Genomic DNA, 24,008 nt, shown 5'->3' on the forward strand with positions numbered 1-24,008 from the left:
AAATATAATTCAGCCATAAAAAGCAGTGAAGGACCGACACAGGCTACAACATGGATGAGCTTTGAAAACATGCTCCAGAAGAAGACAGACACAAAAGGCCACACAGCACAGGATTCCAGCCACATGAAATGCCCCAAACAGGCAAACCCACAAAGACAGACACACAGATTAATAGCGGCCAGGGCCTGGGGGGTGGGGGTGGGGGATGAGGCAAAACCGCTTAATGGGGACAGGGTTTCCTATAGGGGCAATGGAATGTTCTGGAACTAGATCGCGGTGGCTACCCAACATTGTGAATGCACTGAAGGCCAATGGATTATTCACTTTAAAATGGTTCATTTTACGTTGCATACATTTCACCTCAATAGATACTTTCTCAAGGCACCACTGTACCCCAAGCCCACTGAATTCCCCCCGTGACCTTCTTCCCTCATCCTGGCTTCCCAATTGGCTGACTCAGGCAGGGATGACCCTTTCTGTGACCCTGGATTCACGCAGCCCCTTCTTGGCATGGCCCTCAGAACACCCACAGAGCTCTGTGGGTTCTCCGTGTTTCCCTGCCAGGGGACAGGGATAGACCACTCCCACCTATTTCTAGGGTAGGTATGCCGTTCCCAGCATCCTCGGCCCATCGGTGTCAGAAAAAGGCCACTCTTCCCCGTCCTGGCCCGGGTACCAGGACCCGTGATTAACGTGCAGTCCCTACCACAGTGGAATCAGGAGTCTGAAGATCCCAGTGCCAACAACCCCATTTTAACCCATGTAAGCATAGCCAGTATTTATATATAGAATTCATAGCAGATGTCTGGGCTTCCATTCCAATAGCCTGTATTTTACACTGTTCACATGGTTACACTAAACACAACCCAACTCACTGTAACCCAATCCTCTGCTACTACACCAAAATAAGCAACGTTTTTAGTACATGCCTTATTGATATTCACCAAGCGTTACATTGCTCATTGGAGCAGGCTGGAGGCTGGAGGCAAACTATGGATTATGGGTCAGCAATGGTCCTTCGTCCCACACCAGCCCCACGGGGAAGGCCAAGAAGTGGAAGACAACGTGGGGTACATTCAGGGAGCCTACAGCGCAGCTGGGCAGGACACACATTATACACACACGCACACATGCGGTTAACCACCTAAGCAGGAAGAAAAGGCAGATGAGTGACATGGACAGGAGGTGCCTGGAGGAGAACAAACTGTCTGGTGAAGCTGGCGGGCTCCCTGGCGGAGGGAGACATGAACGAGACTGAGCGAATGCCTAGCATGCAGAGGTCCGACCCCGAGATGCAGCTATGTGCTCAAGGCAATGAATTCTACCCACAGTAACTTTCCTGACACCTAACGGCTCTGGGTGGCTTCTAGCTTGGGCTTCTCCAACTGGGCACTCGCCACCCCTCCTTCGCACTTGCTCACACCTGCATCCCCAGGGGCAGGAGCTCCTCCTCCAGCTGTGCCCGCGTCTGCTTCCACGTGCCCTCTGTTCTCTACTTGCCCAGCCCTGCACCACACCACGTGCTGAGCAGGCTTTCTAACCAGCCCCGACTGCCGGAAGGGGCAGTCCCTCCTAATTCATGTCCTTTAGAAAGTCCCGGCTGCCCTGGGTCCACTACATCCCCTTACACATTTTACAACCAGCTCCCCAAGTTCCATAAAATCCGTGTTGGGATTTTTCGTGGCATTGCTTTTAAAGTTTTTACGATACGAAAAAAGCAAAAATGTCAGAGCTTAGCTGGCAGGACAGAGAGACAGACGATGATGCTCATGACACTGTTGTCTGTGGTGGTGAAAGCCTGGGTTTACTAGTTTATTCAGTTATGGTGGGAGATGGATGGGGGTGATGGCTGTACAACACATGAATGTCCTTCATGCTACCGAACTGGACACTTTAAAATGGCTAAGAGGGTAAATTTTAAGTTATGTGTATTTTAACACTATTCAAAATAATAACAAATAAAAACTGATGGTCTAGTAATACTGTAGATTATAAGCTACTAAAAAGAATGACTCAGAACTACAGCTACAGCCTTCATTCCGGATTTTTTATTTTACATGTTGGCTGGTCATTAAAGCACGTCTGCTATGTACTATGTATTCATTAACTGAAGCCAGTGTAGACTCATCTATACCTACTTCGTGAAATGGGTTAAGATCTAATATTCCCATTTACTTTGATGTTCAAATGTTTCCTACGTTTGGACGGTGAGAGTCCCTTTGCATTGGCTCTTGGGTCCCCCTGACACATCCCCACCATCGCTTGAGGATTTCTTTACTTTCTTTCTGGGACAGTGACATGCTCCAGGCTCATGTGTATTTCTCCCTGCCTCAGCTGGAGAATCGGCCCTTTCTCGAGAAGCTCTGCTTCCTTTGAGTGGAGAGTGATCCTTAGAAGCCAAGACCTGGGTGCTGGGTGTGCTCACTGCTTCTGGGCCTTCTCAGCAGACGGAGCTGGGGAACATACACACAGTCCCTCCTCCTTATTCACAGATGCCAGCCTGGAGAGTCGCCCACTGGCTCAGATTTATTTATAACCCCATCGATGCCCAGAGGCTTTCCGATCATTCCTGGACGTGCACATGCACAGAGAGGGGCGGAAAAACAGTCACCTGATACGCCAGCCCCCAGCCAAGGTGGCACAGGCGAGCTCTGCCCTGCCGTCTCAGCTCACACTGTAAACGTGCATCCTCTCCAGTCGTTAGTGCCACATTGTTGGCACTTTCTGTGCTTTCTGTGGGTGATTTCACCGTTGAAGACGGCCCCAGGCACAGGGCTGAGGGGCTGTTGGTGTGCAGGGTGGCTGCAGCGTGGTGTACGCACAGAGGAAATGGGTGTTAGATGAGCTTAGAGCATTACTGGTCATGGGTCAGTGTGAATGAACCAACAATACCTATTAAATCAGGTGTCTTTAAACAGAAACACACGTCCAACAAGGCTGCGTGTCGATCGGCAGATGAAAATGTGACCGGAAGCTCTGGGGGGGAACCCAAGCCTGTATCTCCCCCAGGACCAGTGGTTCAGAATTCACTCATTCAGTGTTTGCGGTGGCTTTATACACCAGAACTACTGTGAATAACGAAAACCCACTGTATGTGTATGTACGCACATTCCTACACACACACCCATAACATTTCTCTATTTCTGTGTGTGTGTGTGTGTGTGTGTGTGTACACGTGGTAAAAATTCATGACTTCATGGCTGTCCTTGCAATGTTAAACCTTTCCTCGGGGTACTTTCTAGTCTCCCCTCTTTCTACGTTTGTCAGTACGCTCTCCAAAGTGGAAACGTGGCTTTTGTGATTGTCAATATATTTACTTACCTGCTCAGTATCACCAACTCCCAACCACTCCCATAAGCTCTGCTGGCCTCCCCGGCACTAACCTCCCCCAGCCCATGTCACCAGCTGCACCTCTACGTGGCACCCCACCATGACCTCACATCCTCAAATGCGAGGCACCAACATTTCTGCACCGGGAAGGGAAGGGAAGTGCACTCCTGGGAACCGTGCTGAATCTCTACATCATGGAGGGAAAACTGACATTTCTACGATATTGTCTTCCTATCCACGACCATTTATTTAGGTCTTCTTTAGCGTCCCCGTAAAATTTTGTTGTTTTTTTTTTTTGGCATACATTCTGGCACATTATTTCCTCAATATACCCCCAGGTGCTTCAAATAAAATTCAAAGCACTAAAAAAAAAAATGAAACTAGCATGACTGTAACAGAGAGAGACTGCCAAGTTCCCGTGAATCTTATGATAAAACAGGAAACTTCAAAGACACTTGGGTTGGGATGGGGACAAAGCCCCCCCATTCCCCAGGCGGGAAAGCTCCACGTCCCCTCTAAGAGGGAACGGGTGAAAAGCACTGATCTGGCTAAAACGATGGGAACCAAGGAGAAACCTGTGCGGTCCCCCAAAGTGCAAGCGAACGAGCCTCCCCAGCTCCGAGCACAGAAAAGCTCCGTCCCTCCCCTCCAAGCGCAATAACAGAACCACACGCGGCTTGGCCCAGAATGAGGCTCGGAGACCTTAAAATGGCTGGAAATAGTCACTGCTGTACCATTAGTAGCATCTCAGCAAAATCACACCTCGGTGTCTCACGGAACTTTCGTAATTAAGGGAGAAGCAATACTAAAACTCCAAGCTCACTTTAATGCGGGAAGTTCCTCGAAGCCGAGGGCCCCCCGCCCCACACTTCCGTCCCTGCCCTCAGCTCCCGGGAGGCCCTCGCCACCTGTGCTGCTCTCATGGCGGGGGCAGCGGCCACGGCAGCCCTCGTGCAGCTACGGCGACCACAATTCCGGCCACAGAACCCCGTGTTGGATCTCAGGCTTCGACCCAACTGAGACGGGCTCTTTTTGGTGACACCACCCTGCAGTGGTCTAAATGTTCTGAAGGACAGACTGGACATTTACAACAATAATAAAACCTTGGGTTTCCTTTAACTGAACAGATGTTCTGCCTTTTACGGAGAGTTCAGCAAACTCAAACTTGTAGGCCTGAAAGGGCTGAGCCCGAGTGATGAATCTCTGATAACATCTCCGAACGCCCGGGAACGATTCTACTCCCCAGTTTCCACCTCGGCTGAGTTATCACAGCCCCCACCCAGCCATCTCAGAACCCACTGAGCCAGGGAATATCCCCAAATTCCTCTCTCTGTCCCCCCACCATGGCCTCAGGCACCCAGGCTCCCCTGCACGGACCCCACCCTCTCCACCCCCAAGCCTTTCACCGCCCCCACTCCTACCAAACCCTCCCTGGTGGCTATGCCTGGCCCAGATGAAAGCCTGGGTCCTCCGGGAGCCCTCCCAGCCTGCCCCGCTTCCCCGAGGGTGTTGTGTGTACCCTCACCAGGCGGGCCACACCCCACTCCCCAGGGCAGGGATGGGGGTGTCACCCACACAGCCCCATGCAGAACAGGGCTGGCTGCCAAAGGGGCGGTGGTCCACCCTTCCCATTCCAGGTGCTTTTTTTTAAATTTACTCATTCATTCATTCATTCATTCGGCTGCATGGGGTCTCAGTCGTGGCACGTGGGATCTTTCGTGTGCGGGATCTTCGTTGCAGTACGTGGGCTCTTTAGCTGCGGACCGCGGGCTCTTAGTTGCGGCATGCATGTGGGATCTAGTTCCCTGACCAGGGATGGAACCCGGGCCCCCTATACTGGGAGCGTGGAGTCTTAACCACTGCGCCACCCGGGAAGTCTCCAGGCGCTGTCTTGATGATGACCGATTGATTGAGTTGCTGCCATTCGCATACAAGTAACGAAGAAACGCCAGATTTCGCCCCAAATCTGTAGCAGATGTCGCCACGACGGGCAGACAACGGTAAACCATTCGGAAGGACAGCCTGCCTTTCCCCAACCAACGCTGCTCGGGTTATAAAGAGCTTTTATCGCGACCACAGCGGTGGGGGCGCTCGGAACAGACACAACTAGAACGTGGCTCCCGGGGCCGGGCGCACGGGTGAGGGCTGGGAAGGAGCTCGAGGACACTTCCGGAACACTGGAAGTCCTACGCTCGCCCCGGGCTGACAGGTGAGCTGTGGATTCACCAACCTGCTTTCCTAAGGTCTGTGCACATGGCTGGGTGCGGGACAAAGGCCACCCCCCACCCCCGTCCCAGCCCAGCCATGTGGTCTCACCCTGCTCCCCGCACTCAGCCCACACTTGCCCGGCTCCCAGTGCCTCCCCACCTGCCTCCCCACCCCACCCCACCCCCTTCCGCACGTTCCCCCCCACCGCCCCGACCCTCAGCCAGGCCCAGGCTCCCAACTCAGCTTGGAGACAATCCTCTCCCTTCCAGCTCGGTCACCCCCATTTCTGATGTTCCCCAGCCCCCATCCCAGTCTCTCTAATACATACATACACACACACACACACGCACGCACGCACGCACACGCGCGCACTCAACCTATAGGAAGGTGGTAATTAACCCAGAGGCCCCCGGCAAGCTTCCCGAGCAGGGTCCACATTTCAAAGGTCAGGGAAGCAGGGACCACATTTCAAAGGTCAGGGAAGCAGGTGAACAGGAAACGGTCGGGGGACAGGTTTGGGGGGGCGGGGTGGAGCAGGAAAGAAGAACTCAGCTGCAAAAGATAAAAAGAAAATGAGGTCGTTTGTTTCCGACACCTTAGAGCACAAAGAACCTTAGGACGCGGGCCTCCCGGGCTTCAGGAAACAGGGAGATGGGCTGGGGGGCTGTCCCCTGCACGGGGGGCTATGGCCCTGACACGGGGCCACTCAGGCCCCAGGGCAGGCAGGAGGGCACACTGGCCATGCTGAGGACAGGACCGAACCTCCGTTCTGGGAAGAGCCTGGGCTTGGTAGCTACTGGAAGATCTGGGGGACAAAGGGTCAGAACCTGATCCAGGCCCAGTGCCTGCAGAGGGACCCCTGGGTGTCAGTCAGGGCAGCCAACCGCCCCCAAGGGCTACCCTGAGGGTCCCGACCCAGCTGACCTGGCCCGTTCCAGGAATGACCGTGTGGCCCTAATTCCCACCCAGCAAAGGGTCACCCCCAGCCCAGGGTCACCCCAGGGATGATATCAGATTGTCACCGAGCCTCCCACCTTGCAAGTGGTAACCACCAGCGCCCAGCCCCCAGCCCAACACCCACGGGGGACCACAGACTCAAGGGGGCCAGGCAGAGGAAGAAACGCCTGCTGTGTGGTCCCCACCCTCTACCTTTGCCCAACTTACCCTCATGACCCCCTGCTGAGGGAGGAGCTAGCTTATCTACCTTTTTTAGCAGATAAGGTGTCCAAAGCACAGGGGTCACCAAGGTCACATAGCAAGGCCACGCAGCATGCAATTGGCAGGGGTGGGGGTGGAGCCCCGATGCTGCGCCGGGCTTCTCCCTCCACCACCTCCCCTGCCCCAAAATCCTATGGACTCTAGACTAAATCTGTGTGAGGGGACAAAGCCCCAAAGCAACAACAAGTACCTCCAGGAACATTTATGTTCCTCACACAAAATCCCTCGATGAGAATGGCCGGGAGCTTACTCTGACCTTAAGACTCAAACAGGACGCTGGGTCATCCCACACGGTCCTCGGAGAGAGAGAGGGCCGCCATGCAGAGGTGACAGCTTGAAGAAGCCACCCCAAAGCGAGGGTGACCGTGAAAAGCAGTGCCGGCGATGCCGTGTGTCACTCTGGGCACAATCCAGCTCGCAGGACAGTCAGCGCCCTCTCTCCCCAACCTGTCAAGGCTGCCTAGGCAGAGGGGGACACAGGGGCACGTGACCACCAGTCTCAAGGCTCTGAGAAGTCCCGCAGTGAGAAACCTAGTTCACTTCCTAAGCCCCAGGACTCCCCAGATGTATCTGATCACAAGTAGTTTCTACCCTTGGCCCAGGGGATACGTTCTGAAAAACCTGGGGTCCTAGGATGTTGGTGATCTCAGCTCCGCACCCTCACTTTCCACCCCGCAGTTGCCTCCCCCGCCTTTCACGGACAAGGAGGCTGATGGCCACCGAGATCCGGGGCTCCCTGGGGGGGGCCTCACTCACCCCACACATGCAGCTGCCACGAGGAGCCCCTCCGGCTGTGGCCGGTGGCTGCCAGCCTAGGTGGGGAGGCTTCCTCCATCTGGTTACGAGGAAATCGCTTACAACACACCACCCGGGACACAGACGACCCAACAGTCTCCAAGGCATCGGTCCACCCTCCACGACCAACGCAGCACAGAACCGGTGACCCAACTGACTGGGACCCCCAGGCCGAGTGTTCGCATCCGGCCCACAGGCCACTCAGAGCTGGTTCACAACTACTGTTTGGAGTCCAGTCCGAACACCAGTGAGGGGAGGACACATCCCACGCCAGGGCCAGTCAGCAGAGACAGATGGCCTTTCCCAAAACCGAGTCCATTACTGTAGCCCATCGGTGGTGGAAGCCGGGGTCTACGCAACACTGCACAGCGGAGATTTTCCTGCAAGGGAAAGCGCTTCTCCATGAAAGCCATTTCCCCCATAATTATGTTTTAATTGGGCAAATATATATATTCCCCTGCAGTGGCTGTGCAGGTGCAGATAGGGCTGGGGGGGCCGGAAGCAGAGGCCCAGGGGTCTGAGAGGGAAGGAAACAGGTGGTGAGGGCTCACCTCAGGCACCTCTGTCCCTCCCTCCCTCCCTCCCCTGCACCCACAAACACCCCGACACCCCCCCACACATGCACTCACTCTGCAAGCCCTGATTCAGCAACGGCGGGATGTTACCCACTCAGTGATACCTAGGGCAAGTTTTCAGGGAATATGACATTTGATTTATGTCTGCCCATGTGCGTTCTCACTAATTAGAAGGTTCAGGGCAGAGCAGGAAAAATATGTATTTCAGAGTCCCAGTTTGACTTGCCAGAAACCAGCCCATTCCTAACATTCTTATTTTCGACAAAATATAGCATTCTGATTACATACCATTTCGGTTCCATGGCTCCTGGCCTGCCAGGCTCCCGGGAGCGGCCCAAGGCCACGGCAAAGATGGAGAGACAGGTCTTGGGATGGGGACTGACTCGGGCCCTGGAGGATGACAACGCCTGTCCATTCTGGCAGAAGGCAAGTCAGTGGCTTTCAGCCGAAGGCCCGAGGCCCCAACCTAAACAGGCCCCAGGTGGCACCCCAGGTTTGTACAGGAGGCGGGCCACCCCGGAGAGGGGTTCTCACGGCACTGCCCCCTCCAGGCCTGTTTCCTTGTCAGCGCCGAGGGCTCAGCGCCACGCTTGTTTAAACGCACTGTGGCTCGTCAGCCAATTCAAACAGCAATGAAGAGGTGGGCACTGGAGCCTCAGTCTGCCCACTGCAGTCCCCGTATGACCCGGAGAGCTCCCCAGGCCCTCCTGGCCTCAGCTTCCTCACCTGTGTGATGGGGTCTGATGGCATCCCGCCCCCACAGAGGCCGGAAGGATTCAATGAGTCAATCGATGAACATCTCAGAACCTGCCTGGGGCACTGAGTTTCCAATAAATGTGAGCTATTTTGATCTATCACGTCTAGAGATGTCTATCTCGGGTGTTCTGAGGCAGGATGTATTGACCAAAAAATAAAGATTTTCGTTAAATGCAGGCCTCAAATACAGTGATCCATAGGGGTCGTTCCTAATGGAGACCAGCATCAGAACTGCCCTAAGTGCAAGCTTTCAGGGTCACTTAGCTGTCCCTGGGAGTCAAGCAAGGAGGACCTTCTAAGGGTACCGTGTGTGCGCACACGTGTGTGCGTGTGTGAGCGCGCACATGCCTCCGTGTGGTTCACAGCTCCCCCAAGGAGCACACACACACCCGTGTCTCCAGTAACGAAGCGAGAGGCCAAGCAGCGGAGGAGGGCCTGAAGCCCCTGGGCTCATGGTGACGCCCCACCTGGTTCTACCTGGCTCTCCAGCCAACTCTGCATCTGCACTGTGTCCTGGAGACCTGCCCTTGGCACAGGACTGGTATTGGGTACAAGACAAAAAGAAGAGGAAAGGGGCCGGATCAACGCCTGGTAAGAGAGACAGTACCAAGTCCCAGGGTCCGCAAACGCGATGCAGACACAAGAATTTAGCGCGAAGGCCACGCGGTTAACTCAAGGACTGGGGACAAAGGTGCAGGCTCCTGTGCCTCTAAGTCCCAACCCTCAAATCCCCCCCCACAGGCAAGCAGACCGCCCGGCCTCCGGCAGTCAGCCAGGGCCTCTCACCAGGCTGGCACGGACTGGTCATTTCCACCGAGGTGGGGGAAGGTGGGATCGTCCCACCTCCCCCCATGCCCACTGGCAAGGAAGGCGGCGTGTTCCCCGTGTGGTTACAGAGACCTCATTGTTCTGCCCCGCAGAGAGGAAACTGGAGAGGTGAGCTCAGAATGCATTTTGGAATCAGCAGAAAAGAACATCTGGGAAAGGAAACACGCTTCAGAAACAAACATACCTTTGTACCAGCTTTTCTTTAAGTGTAGCAAAAAAATAATGATAATAAGGACGTGCCAAGTTGACCATCATTCACAAAATCTCCTTCTTTTGGGGCAAAATGGGGAGGCCCTGTTTTCCAATGATCTTCTGCTCCAGGAAAAAAGCCGCCACTTGGGTGCCAGGACCCAGAGACTCCCCCAGGAGCCAACAGGACCTCGGGCTCAGGACACCTAGTCCCACAGACAGAAGGGGACAGACGAAAACCATCAGATAGAAGAAAACTCAAACCTCTTGCCCCCGGCCCCAGCTGAAGCCGCTCAGGACGCTGACATTCTCTGAGGAGCTGTCAGTTTTCAATTCCACATATTTATGTGAGTTTGCGGGCTGCCTGTGAAGTCCAGCGCCGAGGACCAGCACACTGATTATTTCTGGAACCAAGCTGGGCATCAGGTCTGGAGGTTCATAAGAACGTGAAGAAGCCCACGATTAGGGTTTCGCGGGGCCCCAGCTGAGCTCGTGCAGCACGCTGGGGACCCTGCAGACAGGTAGGCAAAGACGGAGCAGGTTTCACCAAAGAGAAAACCTGGAGGAGCCCCCCTCCTCCCCTCCCCCAGCCCCTCGCTCAGTCCCTGGGCCTGGATGCCTCTCACTTCCCCACATCTGACCACAGCACGTGAGTCAGTCACACCCGATGTCACCTGGTCCTCATAGGAGGTGGGGCTGCCATCACCCCATTTTATGGACCAGGAGAGTGAGGCACAAGGTGACCAAAGTCACACTCAGCCAATCAACGACGAGAGATCAAAGCGCTCAGGTTCTCTCCACACTTGAAATCCGTTCGTTTTACCTCACGGGGCCATCGAATGACCCCAGAACTCTCTGCAAAAGGGCTAGACACCGGGGCAGCAACCAGACAGGGGGAGACCGCCCCCTGAGGCACTGCCGTGACCGTCCCAGGAGGATCGCGGCCCCTCGGCCTCTGTCTGGGTCCCCTCGTGTGTCCCAGGACAGCCCCTCTGTCCTCGGGCAGCACAGATGGCGTGCTGCAGCCCGATGCTCCTTGCCCCTCCTTCTCAGGCAGAGGGAGCAGGGCCCAGAGAGCGGGACACTGCTCCGGAGGGCGAGCCTGAACAGGCTGGTGGGCCGACAGCGCCTCCTGCTCATCTCTGGGGCTCCCACCCCGGGTTCCCACCTGCCGGGGTGGGCAGGGAAGGCAATCGTTCCTGTGCACCCATCTGTAGCCACACAACAACCCAACAGCCCAAGTCCACGCTCCCTCCCCCCACCCCGGGAACCCTCCTCACAAGGACCACCTGGGCTCTGGGGGGGCCTCAGGGGTTCTAAGCGTGGAGCTACGTGTCTCCTGCGTGATGAAGCCTTGAGTCTGGGGGTGGAGGAAGGGGGCGCGTCCCATCACTGGGTCACTCCACAAACTCACGTTGCCCCTCAGCTTCATCAGTGACCACAGAGATGAGGCTGACCTCCCTGCCTCTAGAGCCGGTCGGAGGAGTGGAGCAATAGCCCTCCAGAAGGTAAACATTTCAGGGAGAGAGGCCTCCGTGCTTTCTCGCAAGGGAGACCGATCCAGAGGAAGACGGGGTCCAGGGGGCACCTCCGGGGAGCAGGAGCGGGAAGGAAGGCCCTTCACAGCCCTCACCGGTACAGTCACCGCTGGCCGGTGCCAGCCATGAGGATGGAGCCCCTGCCTGCCTGTGCTCATCCCGCTCCCAGGGGCCTGGTTCTGTGCCGGGCACACGGGCCAGAGGCAACAGCAGAGTCAGGAGAGCCGGGAGCCTCCCAGGTCAAGGAGGAGGCCGGTCCCACTTGAGCAGGTGCAGAGGGCAGGTACGGAGGGAGGGCGGGGGGCTCAGGGCCGCACAGGAGCAGCGGCTCCACCCTGAAGGTAAAGGGCGCTGAGAGGGGAGCCACAAGGAGTAGGGGCCTCAGTTTGGGGGTGAAGAGCCAGCACCTGGGCTGCCTCGTCCGCCTTCAGCGGGGAAGGTGACGGGGTAGGAAGCGGGGGCGGGCAGGCCAGCGATGCTGGGGGGCTGGGAGGAGGGGGATGCTGGCCAGCCGATGAGAGAGGAGACCCCGAGGGTCGGTCAGGCTGGCTCAGGCAAGAAGGAAGCAGGGTCTCCGACAACATCCTCTGAGGAGGGAGAGGCAGGGGTTGAGCTCCTGGCCGCACCCTCCTGGCCACGCCTCTAACAGAGCACAGGTTCCAGGAGAGACGCTGCCCTCAGATACCTGTACCTGCGGCCGCAGCCCCAGGGTTCCCGGCACCCACCCCACCAGGCTTCCAGCTCCAAAATAAATGCCGGATTGACCTCGGCAAGGAAGCAAGTCCAGGACTGGAGCCATCAGGCCACTCGGGGCAATGAACGCAACTCAACACTCACCTTCTCATCAGAGATGGACTGAGTGGGCCGAGCTGAGACGGTTCAGCTGGAGTTGAACCTGATTCCAGAATCCCCTGAGGGCCCTTGCCCCAGAGAATAACAATTATGATTGCGTAGTAACCCTAATAGCTAATAACTACTGAGGGCCCACGGGCGCTGGCCTCACCTCTTTGCATCCTCAGGTGTGTCTATGTGGTGGCATTACGATTACCCCCACACACACCCCAACAGGTGGGGAAACTGAGGCCAGAGGGGTAGCTCACTCGTTCGAGGCTGCAGAGCTGGGAGCGAGCCAGCAATGTGAACCGAACCAGAACAGGTGGGAGGGGCCTGCTGTGCCCTGGGATTCCAGGCCGGGGAGGCTGGGCGGGCAGCCCCCAGGGCCCCCAGGCTCGCGGCTGGGATTCCTCCAGCAGCTCCCTCAGCTGTTCACAGCAAACCGAAGGTGGGGGGGAACGACAGGGAAGCAGGCCGGGAGCTCAGTGTGTCCTCTGTCCAGGGGTGCCTGAGACAGCGGGTCTGCTCGGAGGCCAGCACTGGACACGGCTGCTGGAGGGGACAACACATCACGCCACGTGTGCCACGGTGGGGTGACCTTCCCGAGTGTCCACTAGGGACCAAGCTGGCCTTAGGTGCTACGGGTAGGCAGGGGCAGACGAGGCCCACCTGTCCTCTTCACATCTACGAAGAGTGGGCAGGGGACACTTGAACCAAATGTGTCCCTTGGTGTCCCTCACAGATCGGAACGCGTTCCTAACTGGGCACCCCCCCATCTGCGTCACCACCCTGCTCTGCTCACACCAGCCAGGGAAGTCCGGAAAAACCCTAACCCTGTCCAGTTCCCCACTGAAAATACAGCATCCCCTGAGATCCCAGCCATCCAGAGACCTTAAACCTTACTGCAGTGAGATCAGACTAGTGATTACACCCCCAGAGTTTCTGGAGAACTCTCTCTTCACAGGTCCAAAGTCCCTAACACGACCCTCTAGGCATCCAGGGCTGGGGGGCGGTGTGGGGGGTAGGGTCCCACCTTCAGCCACCGTCCATCCTGGCAGGGCGGGGCACTGGGTACCTAGACAAGAAGCTCCAGAAAGGCCGGTGATGTTAAGACACAGGAGGCCGGGGGAGAAAGGCTCGCCTGGCAGGTGCTCTGAGTGCATCTTCTGGGATCCTCGTGGGTGGAGCAGAGCAAGGGGGCTGCCTGAAGCCCAGGGCCCACCTTGCAGCCCGACCTTCCTGGATCCTGGAGCAGATCCCGCTTCATCCTCCAAATCAGTTATTCCCAGTCCGGGCCCACAGCCCAAGGGGCCACGCGGTGTGCTGGCCCCAAGAGGCACTTTCACGGCTGAAAAGCCAAATGGAAACTCCCCGGCGAGAGGCTGATGGAAACCTTGCAAGCCCCAGCAGCCCGGCTTGGTGATCGTGAGTGTCTGGGATCAATAAGGAGAAAAGGTTACTACTTCCCAAATGTACTTTCCTTGGAAGGATAAACTCCTTCCAAATAAAGGGGAAAGTTTTAAAAAGCTAGACCTGGTAGCCAAAAGGATGGAAACTGCTCTTCGGCTCTGGGCAATCCTCTGTACATCTTGAACCGTTCACTGCTCCAGTGCCTTCTGAAGGGAGGTGTGGGGCGGGCTGCCTCGAGGGCAGATCACCGCCTGCACCATGGTGACCAGGACCCTGCTCTCCCGGGCAGGGGCACACGCACGGGTCCCCTGGACCGCCCCCAGCCCCGCCCCGGCAGAGCTAGACAGCCAGCATCTCAGCCCTGTGAGCTGACACTCCACTCGGAGAGAACTCTGCCAACACTGACGACGCCGTGAAAGCCGGCACAGACCACCCCCCGGCGGCACCCAGAGCAAGCGGTCAGCAGTTTGTGGGTTCTGGGCAGCCTACGAGCTGCAGCAGGGAGCCAGGCAAGGACCCAGGCTGCGGTGGGCACGACCGGTGTAAGAGCCTCTTGAAAGGGAGGGCAGCAGTGGGAGGCCCACGGCGGCCGGGCTCGGGAGCCGCCCACCCACAATACAGCACGGGCCCCGGGAGTCAACCAGGGCTCAGTAAACTCATGCAGAGACCCGGGCAGTGACAACGCGACTGGAACAAGCTTCAGATGCTCAAGGGCGCGACCCTGAAGGGGCAACGTTCTCGTAAAAATAAATTTTTTTTTTTTGGATGCGCTGCGCGGCTTGCAGGATCTTAGTTCCCCGACCAGGGATCGAACCCGTGCCCCCTGCAGCGGAAGCACAGAGTCTTAACCACTGGACCGGCAGGGAAGTCCCAGGGCAATGCCCTCTTAATGCTTAAACTCCTGAAAGTTCATCAACAATATTGTCACTCAGCTACCTACTCTGTAGTTGTAACTCAAAAGCACAGAAACCTTTTTTAGCATAAAAATTCTTGTACCACTATTTCTACGTGTTTTGCATGACTGAAAATGTTCTCCAGTTTTTTGAAAGACGATAAAAATGACAGGTGAAGGATGCAGGCGCCAGGCCCCACTGTCACGTCTCAGTCCGGGCTGCGGAAGGTGGGGAGGCGTCACGTGGACACAGGACATCGCAGTCCAGTGCGTTTAGGATGCACTGGGTTTCCTGAAGGAGAATAAAGGCCAGCTTTATTTGCTGCAGGCCATCTTAGAATCCAGACCTCAGAAATATGGGCTCTAGAGGGGGGAGGGGGGTCCCACACTTGGCCCCAGAAGCCTTTTGTCATGTAGCAGGACAGTTGTTTCACAATCTGGGAAACAAAGCCAGGCTGGAGTTTGGGATGCAGGCGGGAGCTCGCAACGCTGTAGATTCAGGGGCCGGAGGAAGTAAGGATGGGAACTATCCGCTCCCTGGACAGACAAGGCCTCGGGAATCCTCAGGGCAGCTACGCTGAGCGTCCACTACACACCAGACACCAGGCCAGAGGCAGAAGGACGAAGATGAAGACTATCTGTCCTCCAGGCCCTCTCAGGCTGGGTGGACCATGAAAGGTTCTGGACTCCAAGGAGATGGATCTGCCTGGAAAAGTGCTCACCCCGGACAGCAGAGGCACATCCTCAGTGGCAGCATGGAATACTGGGCCAAAAAGTTCCAACTCTGGACACCACGAAACCAGTGTAGTGTTTCTTAGAAAGGGAAGGATATGATGAAACTAGTTTTAGAAAAATTAATCTGGCCAGAGTGAAAGATAAACGGGCAAGGGGAAGGTTCTAGAAAGCAGAGACCAACTAGAAGTTGATGTAATCCTCCACCTGGAATCTAGTCCTCCATGGGGTAACTGTGGAGGCCCCAGGGGGAAGCCTCACAGCCGGGGGGTCTGGGTGCGGGAGGGAACGGAGACAGGCCTGAATCTGGACAGCAGAGGACGGACGGTCATCAGAGTGCTCCCCGCTTCCGGCCTGAGTAAAGAGGAATCCAGCGGGGCTAAGACGGACGCCTGCCGCACCCCGGTTCCCCGCATTCAGTCTCCTTCGGGGAACCAAGCTCACTCTGGGGAAAGTTCAGAGAAACGGCCTCCCCCACAAAGGCCAGCTGGAGAACACACCTTGACCTACAACCGGCTTGCGGGGAGGACATCCCCTCAGCTCCCATCGTGGACAACGCCTGCTCCTTCCAGGGCGGAGTCCCAGGTGGCAGCTGTCCGCGCGCGGCAAGTCTGGAAAGCACCCAGGCCCCCGGGGCTCAAGTTCCGGGCCGGGGCCATGCACTCAGGTGACCTTTAATGCCCACTGAGCAATTTCCTGAGAGTTTTGGGGACCTACCTAGGCAGGTACCGCCTCCCCATCTGGGTTAATAGAGGGTACAGCCCAGGGAAGAAATTATTAAAGTTGCTCACACTTTGCTCTGGAATGAACGAGGGGAGGGGAGCCATCATTCACGCAGTAATGATATTTGCCTCTGGGCAAGCGCTGGGATTAGCTGCACTAGAGCCTGTTTCCTGAGCAGACGCTGGCGTGAGCCAGGGAGCAGGCGCGTCCCAGGCAATCCAGCGTACACACCGCCTCTGAAGCACACGCCACATGCCAGGAGGCACCCAAAATGCGAAGGCCAGCTCCGCGGCAGCCACAGGTGGATTTCCTTCACGGAGACCAGCCTGCCTGGTCAGAGGCCACTTCTGAAGTCCAGCCCTCCGACACCTGTTGAATGTCACCGTTTACTGTCCCCGGATCAAAGGACAGAACCTCACAGGCTGACTCTGAAGTTTATCCCCAAAGAATAAATGCACAAGAAGAGTCAACACAGTTTTTCGAGAAGAGCGACGAAGGGGTAATTGCACAGTCGACCTCAAAATATACTATGATGCTATGGAAATTAACACAGCAGCAGGCTGGTACAGAAAGACAGCCACAGGTCAAGAGAGCAGGACAGAAGGTTCCAGAATAAGGAGCCAAGCACCTGCGGACACTGCAAGTTAAAGAGTGGCATTTTAAATGAATGAGGACAGGACAGGCCATGCCATCAACTCCCTATCCACTTACAGGGGGGACAGTTCAGATCCCTACCTCATACCATGTTCCTCCTCCCAACCGAAAAAACAGAATAATGTCTGAATATAAAACAACAAAATAATAACAGTCTTGGAAAAAAATAAAGGAAGATGTATTTATAGTCTCGGGGTAGAGAAACAAGGCATGGAACCCAGAACCCATAAGAGAAAAGACTTGAGTTTTGTTACATGAAACTTTCTAATGTCTTCGTCATAATAAACCACCAGAAACAAGGATGAAGGACTAGCTACAGATCAGAAGAAAAATCTGGAAGAAATATAATAAAGAATGAATGTCCACACCAAATAAAAAGTTCCTACAAATCAATAAGAAAAGGATAAGCAACTCAACAGGAAAATGGGCCAAGGATAAGAGTAGGCAATTTGCACATAAGCCAGTAATGAAGGGAAGTGCAAACCAAATGTGTTATAATTTTTAACCAAATTGATTTTTAGAAATAGAATCTGGTGATTCCCAGCACCGAAAGGAGAAGGAAAAGTATGTACCCTCAGAGATGCCTGGTAGGGTATAAATTGGTGCAGCCTTTTTGGAGGAATTTGTCAGTATCTTTAAAATTGTATAAATGGGACTTCCCTGGTGGCGCAGTAGTTAAGAATCCGTCTGCCAATGCAGAGGACACGGGTTTGAGCCGTGGTCCAGGAAGATCCCACATGCCGCGGAGCAACTAAGCCCGTGAGCCACAACTACTGAGCCCACATGCCACAACTACTGAAGCCCATGCGCCTAGAGCCCGTGCTCCGCAACAAGAGAAGCCACCGCAGTGAGAAGCCCACGCACCACAACGAAGAGTAGGCCCCGCTCGCCGCAACTAGAGAAAGCCCACACGCAGCAACGAAGACCCAACACAGCCAAAAAACAAACAAATAAACAAAAGAGCACATGGTCTTAACTCATTTAAAAAAATATTGTATAAATGCACATACTCTTTGACAAGGAAGGTATCCTACAAAAATGCTTGTATGCACGTGCACAGATGCATATGCAACGTTATTCACTGTGTCACGCCCTGTAATAGCAATAAAGCCTGGAAAAACTTAAGTGCTCCGCAAGCGGGTAAAAGCCATGAAATACGGTGTGCCCGTACTACAAAATACCACTTAGCTTTTAAAAATACGAGTACACGTTCAAAACAAAAATAACACGCTAAACTACGTGCTGAAGGTGCGGTCATCTCTGACCAGGACACTGGTCTTCCCAGAAAGAGGTACCACGCAGTTAAGGGTCTAAGCTGTTTATAGGTATTCATGTAGGTCTTGCATTTTAAAATACACATATTTGTAAAAGAAAGTGGCCAACAAGCACGTGTGAAGATGCTCAACATCATAAGCCACCAGGAAACTGCAAGTCAAAACCACAGTGCGGCACCACTTCACACCTGCTAGGCTGGTGAGGACCGAACAGAGGGAAGATAACCAGCGCTGGCCAGGATGGGGAGAACCTGGAACCCTTGTGTGTTGCTGACGGGGATGTAAAATGGTGCAGCTGCTATGGAAGACAGTTTCACGTTCCTCAAAAATTAAACACAGAATGGCCGTGTGATCCAGCAATTTCACTTTTCTGGGTATATCCCCCGAAAGTGAAAGCAGGGACTCATACAGATGCCTGCACACCCGTGTTCACGGTGGCATTTCACAATAGCCAAAGGTGGAAACAACCCACGTGTTCAGCAACAGGTGAATGGATAAACAAAGTATTAAAATAAGCCACACACGAAAGGATAAACATCATGTGAGTCCACAAATATGAGATACCTAGAAAAGGCAAATCCACAGACACAGAAGAGAAGAACAGAGGTTACCAGCGGCTGGGGGTAGAGTGCGAACTGGGGAGTGACTGCTTAATGGATACGGTTTCTGTTTGGGGTGCTAAAAATTTTGTTTGGAAACAGATGGTGGTGACAGTCACACAACATTGTGACTGTAATCAATGCCGCTCTTAAATTGTATACTTAAGGGTGGGAAAAAGCAGGCCGGGATGGCGGAGCTGGGGCCTGCCACAGCCTCAGGAGGCCACACTCCAGACCTGAGAGTGCAGGGTCCCAGAGGGGTAAGGGTGGAGCCGGCTGGGCCTTCGGGGAAGCCACACGGCCCAGGCCCAGCAGAGAAAGGGCAGTGGGGCCCGGGGGTGGGCAGATGAGGCACCTCCTGGCTTCAGTTTAACCACTAGAAAAACTACATGCAGGCAAACTGAAAGCACTGAAAAAAATCTACATTGAATCAAATACCAACCAAGAAAATAAGAAAATACTCAGCAAGTACAGTATCTCCCAGCCCTGCAAAAGGGCTCACAGGCGATGTCACCAGGACAACTTCCCAAGGTCCTGGGCAAAAGAGATCCTGAGTCAGGGGGACAGAGGACAGCGGACATGTGACCCTGGGCACAGATACGATCAGACCCTGAGGTTCCAGCCCCAGGCAGCTGCCACCACTGCTGGAGCCTGAGGTCAACATGCCCACAACACCCCTCCCCTCTCCCAGTCCCCCACTGGAAGATGGTGTCTGGGACTCTGACCCTTGGACTCTTTTAAAAGGAAACGGCCGCCTAGGGCAGGACTCCCCCTGCCACCACGTCCTTCCCATGATGGCCCGCCTCAGCTTCCTCCTCACTGAACCCCAGCCAGCACCCTGCAAGGTACACGCCATCGTCCCCATTTTGTGGATGAGGAAACTGAGGCCAAGAGTTAGCAGACCACCACTTCCTGAGCTGAAGAGAAAGCAGAGAGCAGCCCGCAGCGGCGGGTGGGCCCAGGGGGCCGGCTCTTTGTGCCTCTGCCGCCCACAGCTGTCAGCAGCGCTTGGAACCACTCTGTCACCAGGATGCCTGCAGAGCAGAGAGGTCACTGCTTCCTGCACAAATGTGTCCCAGGCCCAGCAGGGGAAGGGGCTGCACGTGGCCCCCTGCTTCCGTCAGAGGCTCCCCATTCTGAGAGCGTGGTAAGTGACCAGCCCAGAGGCCTCCTAAACCGCAGATGTCCAGTTCCTCCCAGGGCTTCTGTAATTATGAACATGGCATTAAGTCCACCTCCCAGCGCCCCTCCCCTGCCAGAGGCCAGCCCTGGGCCCTTAGCTTGTCCCCTGGCCCGGCTCTCCCAGCTCTGAAGCTAATTTGCTCACGTCCCCGGCCCAGCTTTAAACAGCCTCCACTGTCCAAACCCCGCAAGGACAACCGGCTCCCATCCTGTGCCCACTGGGAGAAGTACTCAAGCAAGGTCAACCCATCAGCAGGTGGACGGATGAGCAAATGTGCTCTCTCCACGTGACGGAAGGCTGTTCAGCCGTGAAAGGAGCGGAGCAGTGACAAGTGCTACAGCGTGGACGCACCTCGAAAGCATCCCGCTCAATAAGCCAGACGCAGAAGGCAGCACAGCCTATGATTCCCTGTACACGAAGCGTCCGGAACACGCGAGTCCACAGAGACCCCGATTCGTGGGATCGGCGGATGGGAAGTCGTTGAAGTTATGGTTTAATGGGTACAGGGTTTTACTCTGGGGTGATGGAAATGTTTTTATCTTGACAGAAGGGGAACTTTCACAGCGTTGTGAACGTACTCCATGCCACTGAATGGTATACTTTAAAATGGTTAATTTTATGTTACGTGATTTTCACCTCAATTTAAAAAAAAAAAAATCAATTCAACACGTTTCCCCTGCGTTTCCTATCCCCCTCCTCCAACTAAAGTCTCCGGAAGCTTCCATCGCTCTCTGGACCATGTCCAGACTCTGCAGCGCGATCCGGCCTCTTTCAGCAGAGACCCGCCAGTTCTCGAGGACAGGGCTCTGGGACTGAGCCCACCTCTCCCAGAGCTGCACAGTCAGCTTCTGTTTGCCTTTCCGTCAACCGGACACCCCGACAGCGAAGGCCCGGGCCTCCTCTGCCATTCCGTCCCATCCTCTCCCCAGGGCTTCACCAGGCACCAAGAGTAGCAGCAACAATAATAAGACCTGATACAGGGACGCGTCAACTCACTGAACTATTGGGAGGAAGTATTGTTATACCCATTTTACAGAAGAGAAAACTAGGGTACACAAAGGTGGAGTCAGCTGCCCAAGCTCCCCCGACAAGCGAGGCTCTGCCCACACTGTTAACCACCACAAGAACCCTCACCCAGTGCTGCAGCGATAAACAAGTCAGACAGCGGGCTAGAGGTCCAAGGTCCCACACAGTAGAAAAATCCGGACTGTGTGATAATAGCTTCTAGACCTTCCAGGCAGAAAGATCAAGGACCCCATTACACAACAGGCACTGCAGCTCTGCCACCACCGGTTCCTCACCCGGGCCAGGAATGGTGCTAAGGGTTTCCCAGGCAGCATTTAACGTTCCGGACCATGTTGGCTGGGGGGTGGGGGGACCAGGTGAGGACACAGAATACAAAGAAGCTAAGTAAGGTGTCCCAAGTCAAACAGGTACTGAGCCTCTCGACCCAAGTGATCTGACCCCAAAGCCCCCGCCCTCGGCCCTGGCAAGCCCAAGCTGTGGGGCAGGAAGGCACGCTGAGTCCTCACCTAACTGCACACACCCCCATCCCGTGTGCAAATTCTGCTAAATGCCTGAGCGGTGACACAGTGCAGCTGAAATTAAACGGGTTCCAAATATGACGGGATCTCCACAGCAAATGCTGGATCATGTGGGTACACTGGGTAAATTCTTGGAACTGAACGGGAGGGTTCAAGGCACGTGGGCCCTGCTTTGGGAAGCAGAGGGTCCTTTAGGGGAACTCTCAGCGGACTCTCCGCAGCAATTAGTTAACTCAGTACCCACCTGCCGGGCCCTCCCCGTGGGCCAGGCAGTAAGCATCTGCAGTAACCACCCAGGGGGCAGTCCTGGAGCAAGTTCTGTGCGGCTAAAAGGGAGAGGCCTGAGCCGTGGGGCTGGGGCAGGCCATTCCCAGCACCGGGACCACTAGAACAAAGGCATTTCCGTGGGCTCACCGCTTCAAATGGCAACAGGAAGCAATCAGGAAAAATAATTAGCTACCAACTTACTGGCTCCACTCCGGACTGTGGCATAAATCTAACACAGAGATCAGGGACATGACATGTCAAGAACAGTCAAAAGAGTTCTGCAGCAAGATCCCTCCTTTTCGTCCCATTTCAGGACCAGATTTCCACATCAGCCGGTGCTCTAAAAACCTCGCGTCGACACGCTTTCTAACGTTAAAATAATCGAGTCTGTTTCTGCCTCCTGCACAACTGAACTCCACAGATGTGATTCCTTCTCCCTGGGGGCTCGAACCGCAGGACAGGCACTGGAGCCCAGCAACATCACCCCAAAGGTCCAGGAAATCCAAGACTGCAACACAGTGAACAGCAACGCAGCCGGCTGAGAAACCCCACCTTTAAAACAAACATCTTCCCAAAAAAAACCCTTTTGCCTCCGTGATCCAGGCATTTCCGGAAAGAGAAGGAGCAGGGTTGGCCTGAACTACCCAGATACTGTCATTGTTTTGTCGTCACCTTGTTTTGCTCGTATCAGACAGGGCCAATAATGTAAACACGCTCCCGAGACACAGGCAAATTTGGGGTGAAACCGTCAAGAGTCTCCGGGCTTGGGCTGGGAGGGGAGAGGGCTTGAGGAAACTACCCCCTCTCCGCTCCCCAAACCTCAATGGAGGGGCCGCAGCGCTGGGAATGTGACCACAGAGCCAGGCCAGGACACCTCCCTGCAGTGTCCACACTGGAAATATTCAGGGAGACAGCTGTTTGCCTTAAAGAGGCCCAGACAAAGGGACCGGAGCCGCCCCCCACCCACCCGCAACTGCCCGCAGCAGAACAGCAGCCTGGAGAGCACAGGACTCGCACTCCCGTGTCCACTTGGCCAGCCACACTCCAGAAAAACAAAACACTCACGTCGGAAGAGAATGATTTAGGTAGCGAGAGGCTTGCTTCAAAAACCACATGGCAATCTCCAAATTAAAAGAACATGTGTAGCTTTTCACAAGGCGCTTCGTTTCCTGAGTCCTCCTGACCTCAACTCCACCCCTTGGGACACACCAAAAGTTGGAGAGAAAGGTCTCCAGTCCCCGATCTCCCAAAGGTTGGGTGTCCAGCTGAGGCCCCACGCCGCGCGCTGGGACCACGTCACCCCGAGGCGGCCCCACGCAGCCGGCGCCCGGGGTGGACACCGGCCGGGTGTCACTGTTTGGGGCCCCAGCGGCCAGACGGGTCGTCCGGGCACCTGGCAGGTGTCAGTCCGTTTGGAAACCGACAGCAACTCAGGTGAAAGGGGTAGCGCCACAGGCCAGGCCGCCCGGCGCCCGGTTCAGAACTTTCTCTGCAATTTAAATCAGTTCCCGGAGCTCGCAGGCCGGCCGCGCGGCCATCGGAAACAGGGTCGGGAAGGAGTTCCCGACACAGGGCGGCAAGGCCTGCCTCCGGGCCGAAAGTCCCCGCTCCGTGCGTGCCCGCGGGCCGGGGTCCCCCCCGGTCCCCGCACGGCCTCGGCCGGCGGGCTTCGGGCGGGCGCACTTCCGAGCGCGCCCCGGGGGCCGGGCAGGTGAGGACCCGCCCGCGCCGCACCTGGCGGGGTCGACGCCGCCCGCGCGCCCTCCTCGCCGGCCAGGGACGCGGGACTGGACCCGGCTTCCCCGGGAGGGGCTCGGGCGCGCTAGACAAAGGGCCCGCGCGCAGCCCCCGGGCAGCGGGCGCGGCAGGGGGGCGGCGGGGACCCGCGGCGCGCGCCCCAACTCGCCCCCAACTTCCAAAGTCGCTTCCGAGGCGGCGCCGCGCACTTGGCCGCGGGGCGGCCGGGCCATTGTCCCTCCGGCCCGCGCCCACCTACCCGCGGCGGGGGCCAGGCTGCAGCAGAGCGCGAGCAGCAGCAGCAGCAGCGGCGGCGGCCGAGGCCGGGGCGGCGCCGCCTCCATGTTGTCCGGAGCCGGACGGGCCCGCGCCGCGCTCACTCGGGCTCCATGGCGCGGCGGCCGCGGCTCCTCGCGCGGCTCCGGGCGCCTGCCGCCTCCCCCCTCGGGCGCCGCGGACCAGGACGACGGGGGAGGAGGCAGGAGGCGCGGGAGCGGAAGCCGCTCCGCGTCTCCGCCCCCCGCCGCCGCCGCCGCCGCCGCCGCCCTCCCGCGCCCCACGCGCCGGCCGCGCCCTCCAGCGGGCGCCCCCCGGAGCCGGCCCGCGGCGAGGCGGCCGCCGCACGAGGTCCCCGCGGCTCTGCCTGGGGCCCCGGCCCCCTGGGGCCGGCCGCCGGGGCTCCGCGGGGGCGCGGGGTCGGGCGCCGGGTTTGCACCCCGCGG

The 24,008-nt window shown here is 56.3% G+C and overlaps 1 protein-coding gene across 2 annotated transcripts in view; it reads right to left on the bottom strand.

The window, feature by feature from the left end:
* LRP5 (LDL receptor related protein 5) overlaps positions 1–23,642 on the bottom strand; it is a 108,594-nt gene extending 84,952 nt beyond the window's left edge. For both annotated transcript variants that reach the window (XM_030833262.2, XM_030833261.2), the window contains exon 1: positions 23,546–23,642. In XM_030833262.2, coding sequence (XP_030689122.1) covers positions 23,546–23,630 — 85 coding nt within the window. In that variant the 5' untranslated portion in view covers positions 23,631–23,642. The remainder of the gene's footprint in view (positions 1–23,545) is intronic.
* Positions 23,643–24,008: the final 366 nt, after the last annotated feature.

Source organism: Globicephala melas, chromosome 8 (assembly GCF_963455315.2).
Source record: "Globicephala melas chromosome 8, mGloMel1.2, whole genome shotgun sequence".
In the NCBI taxonomy this organism is placed as follows: domain Eukaryota; kingdom Metazoa; phylum Chordata; class Mammalia; order Artiodactyla; family Delphinidae; genus Globicephala; species Globicephala melas.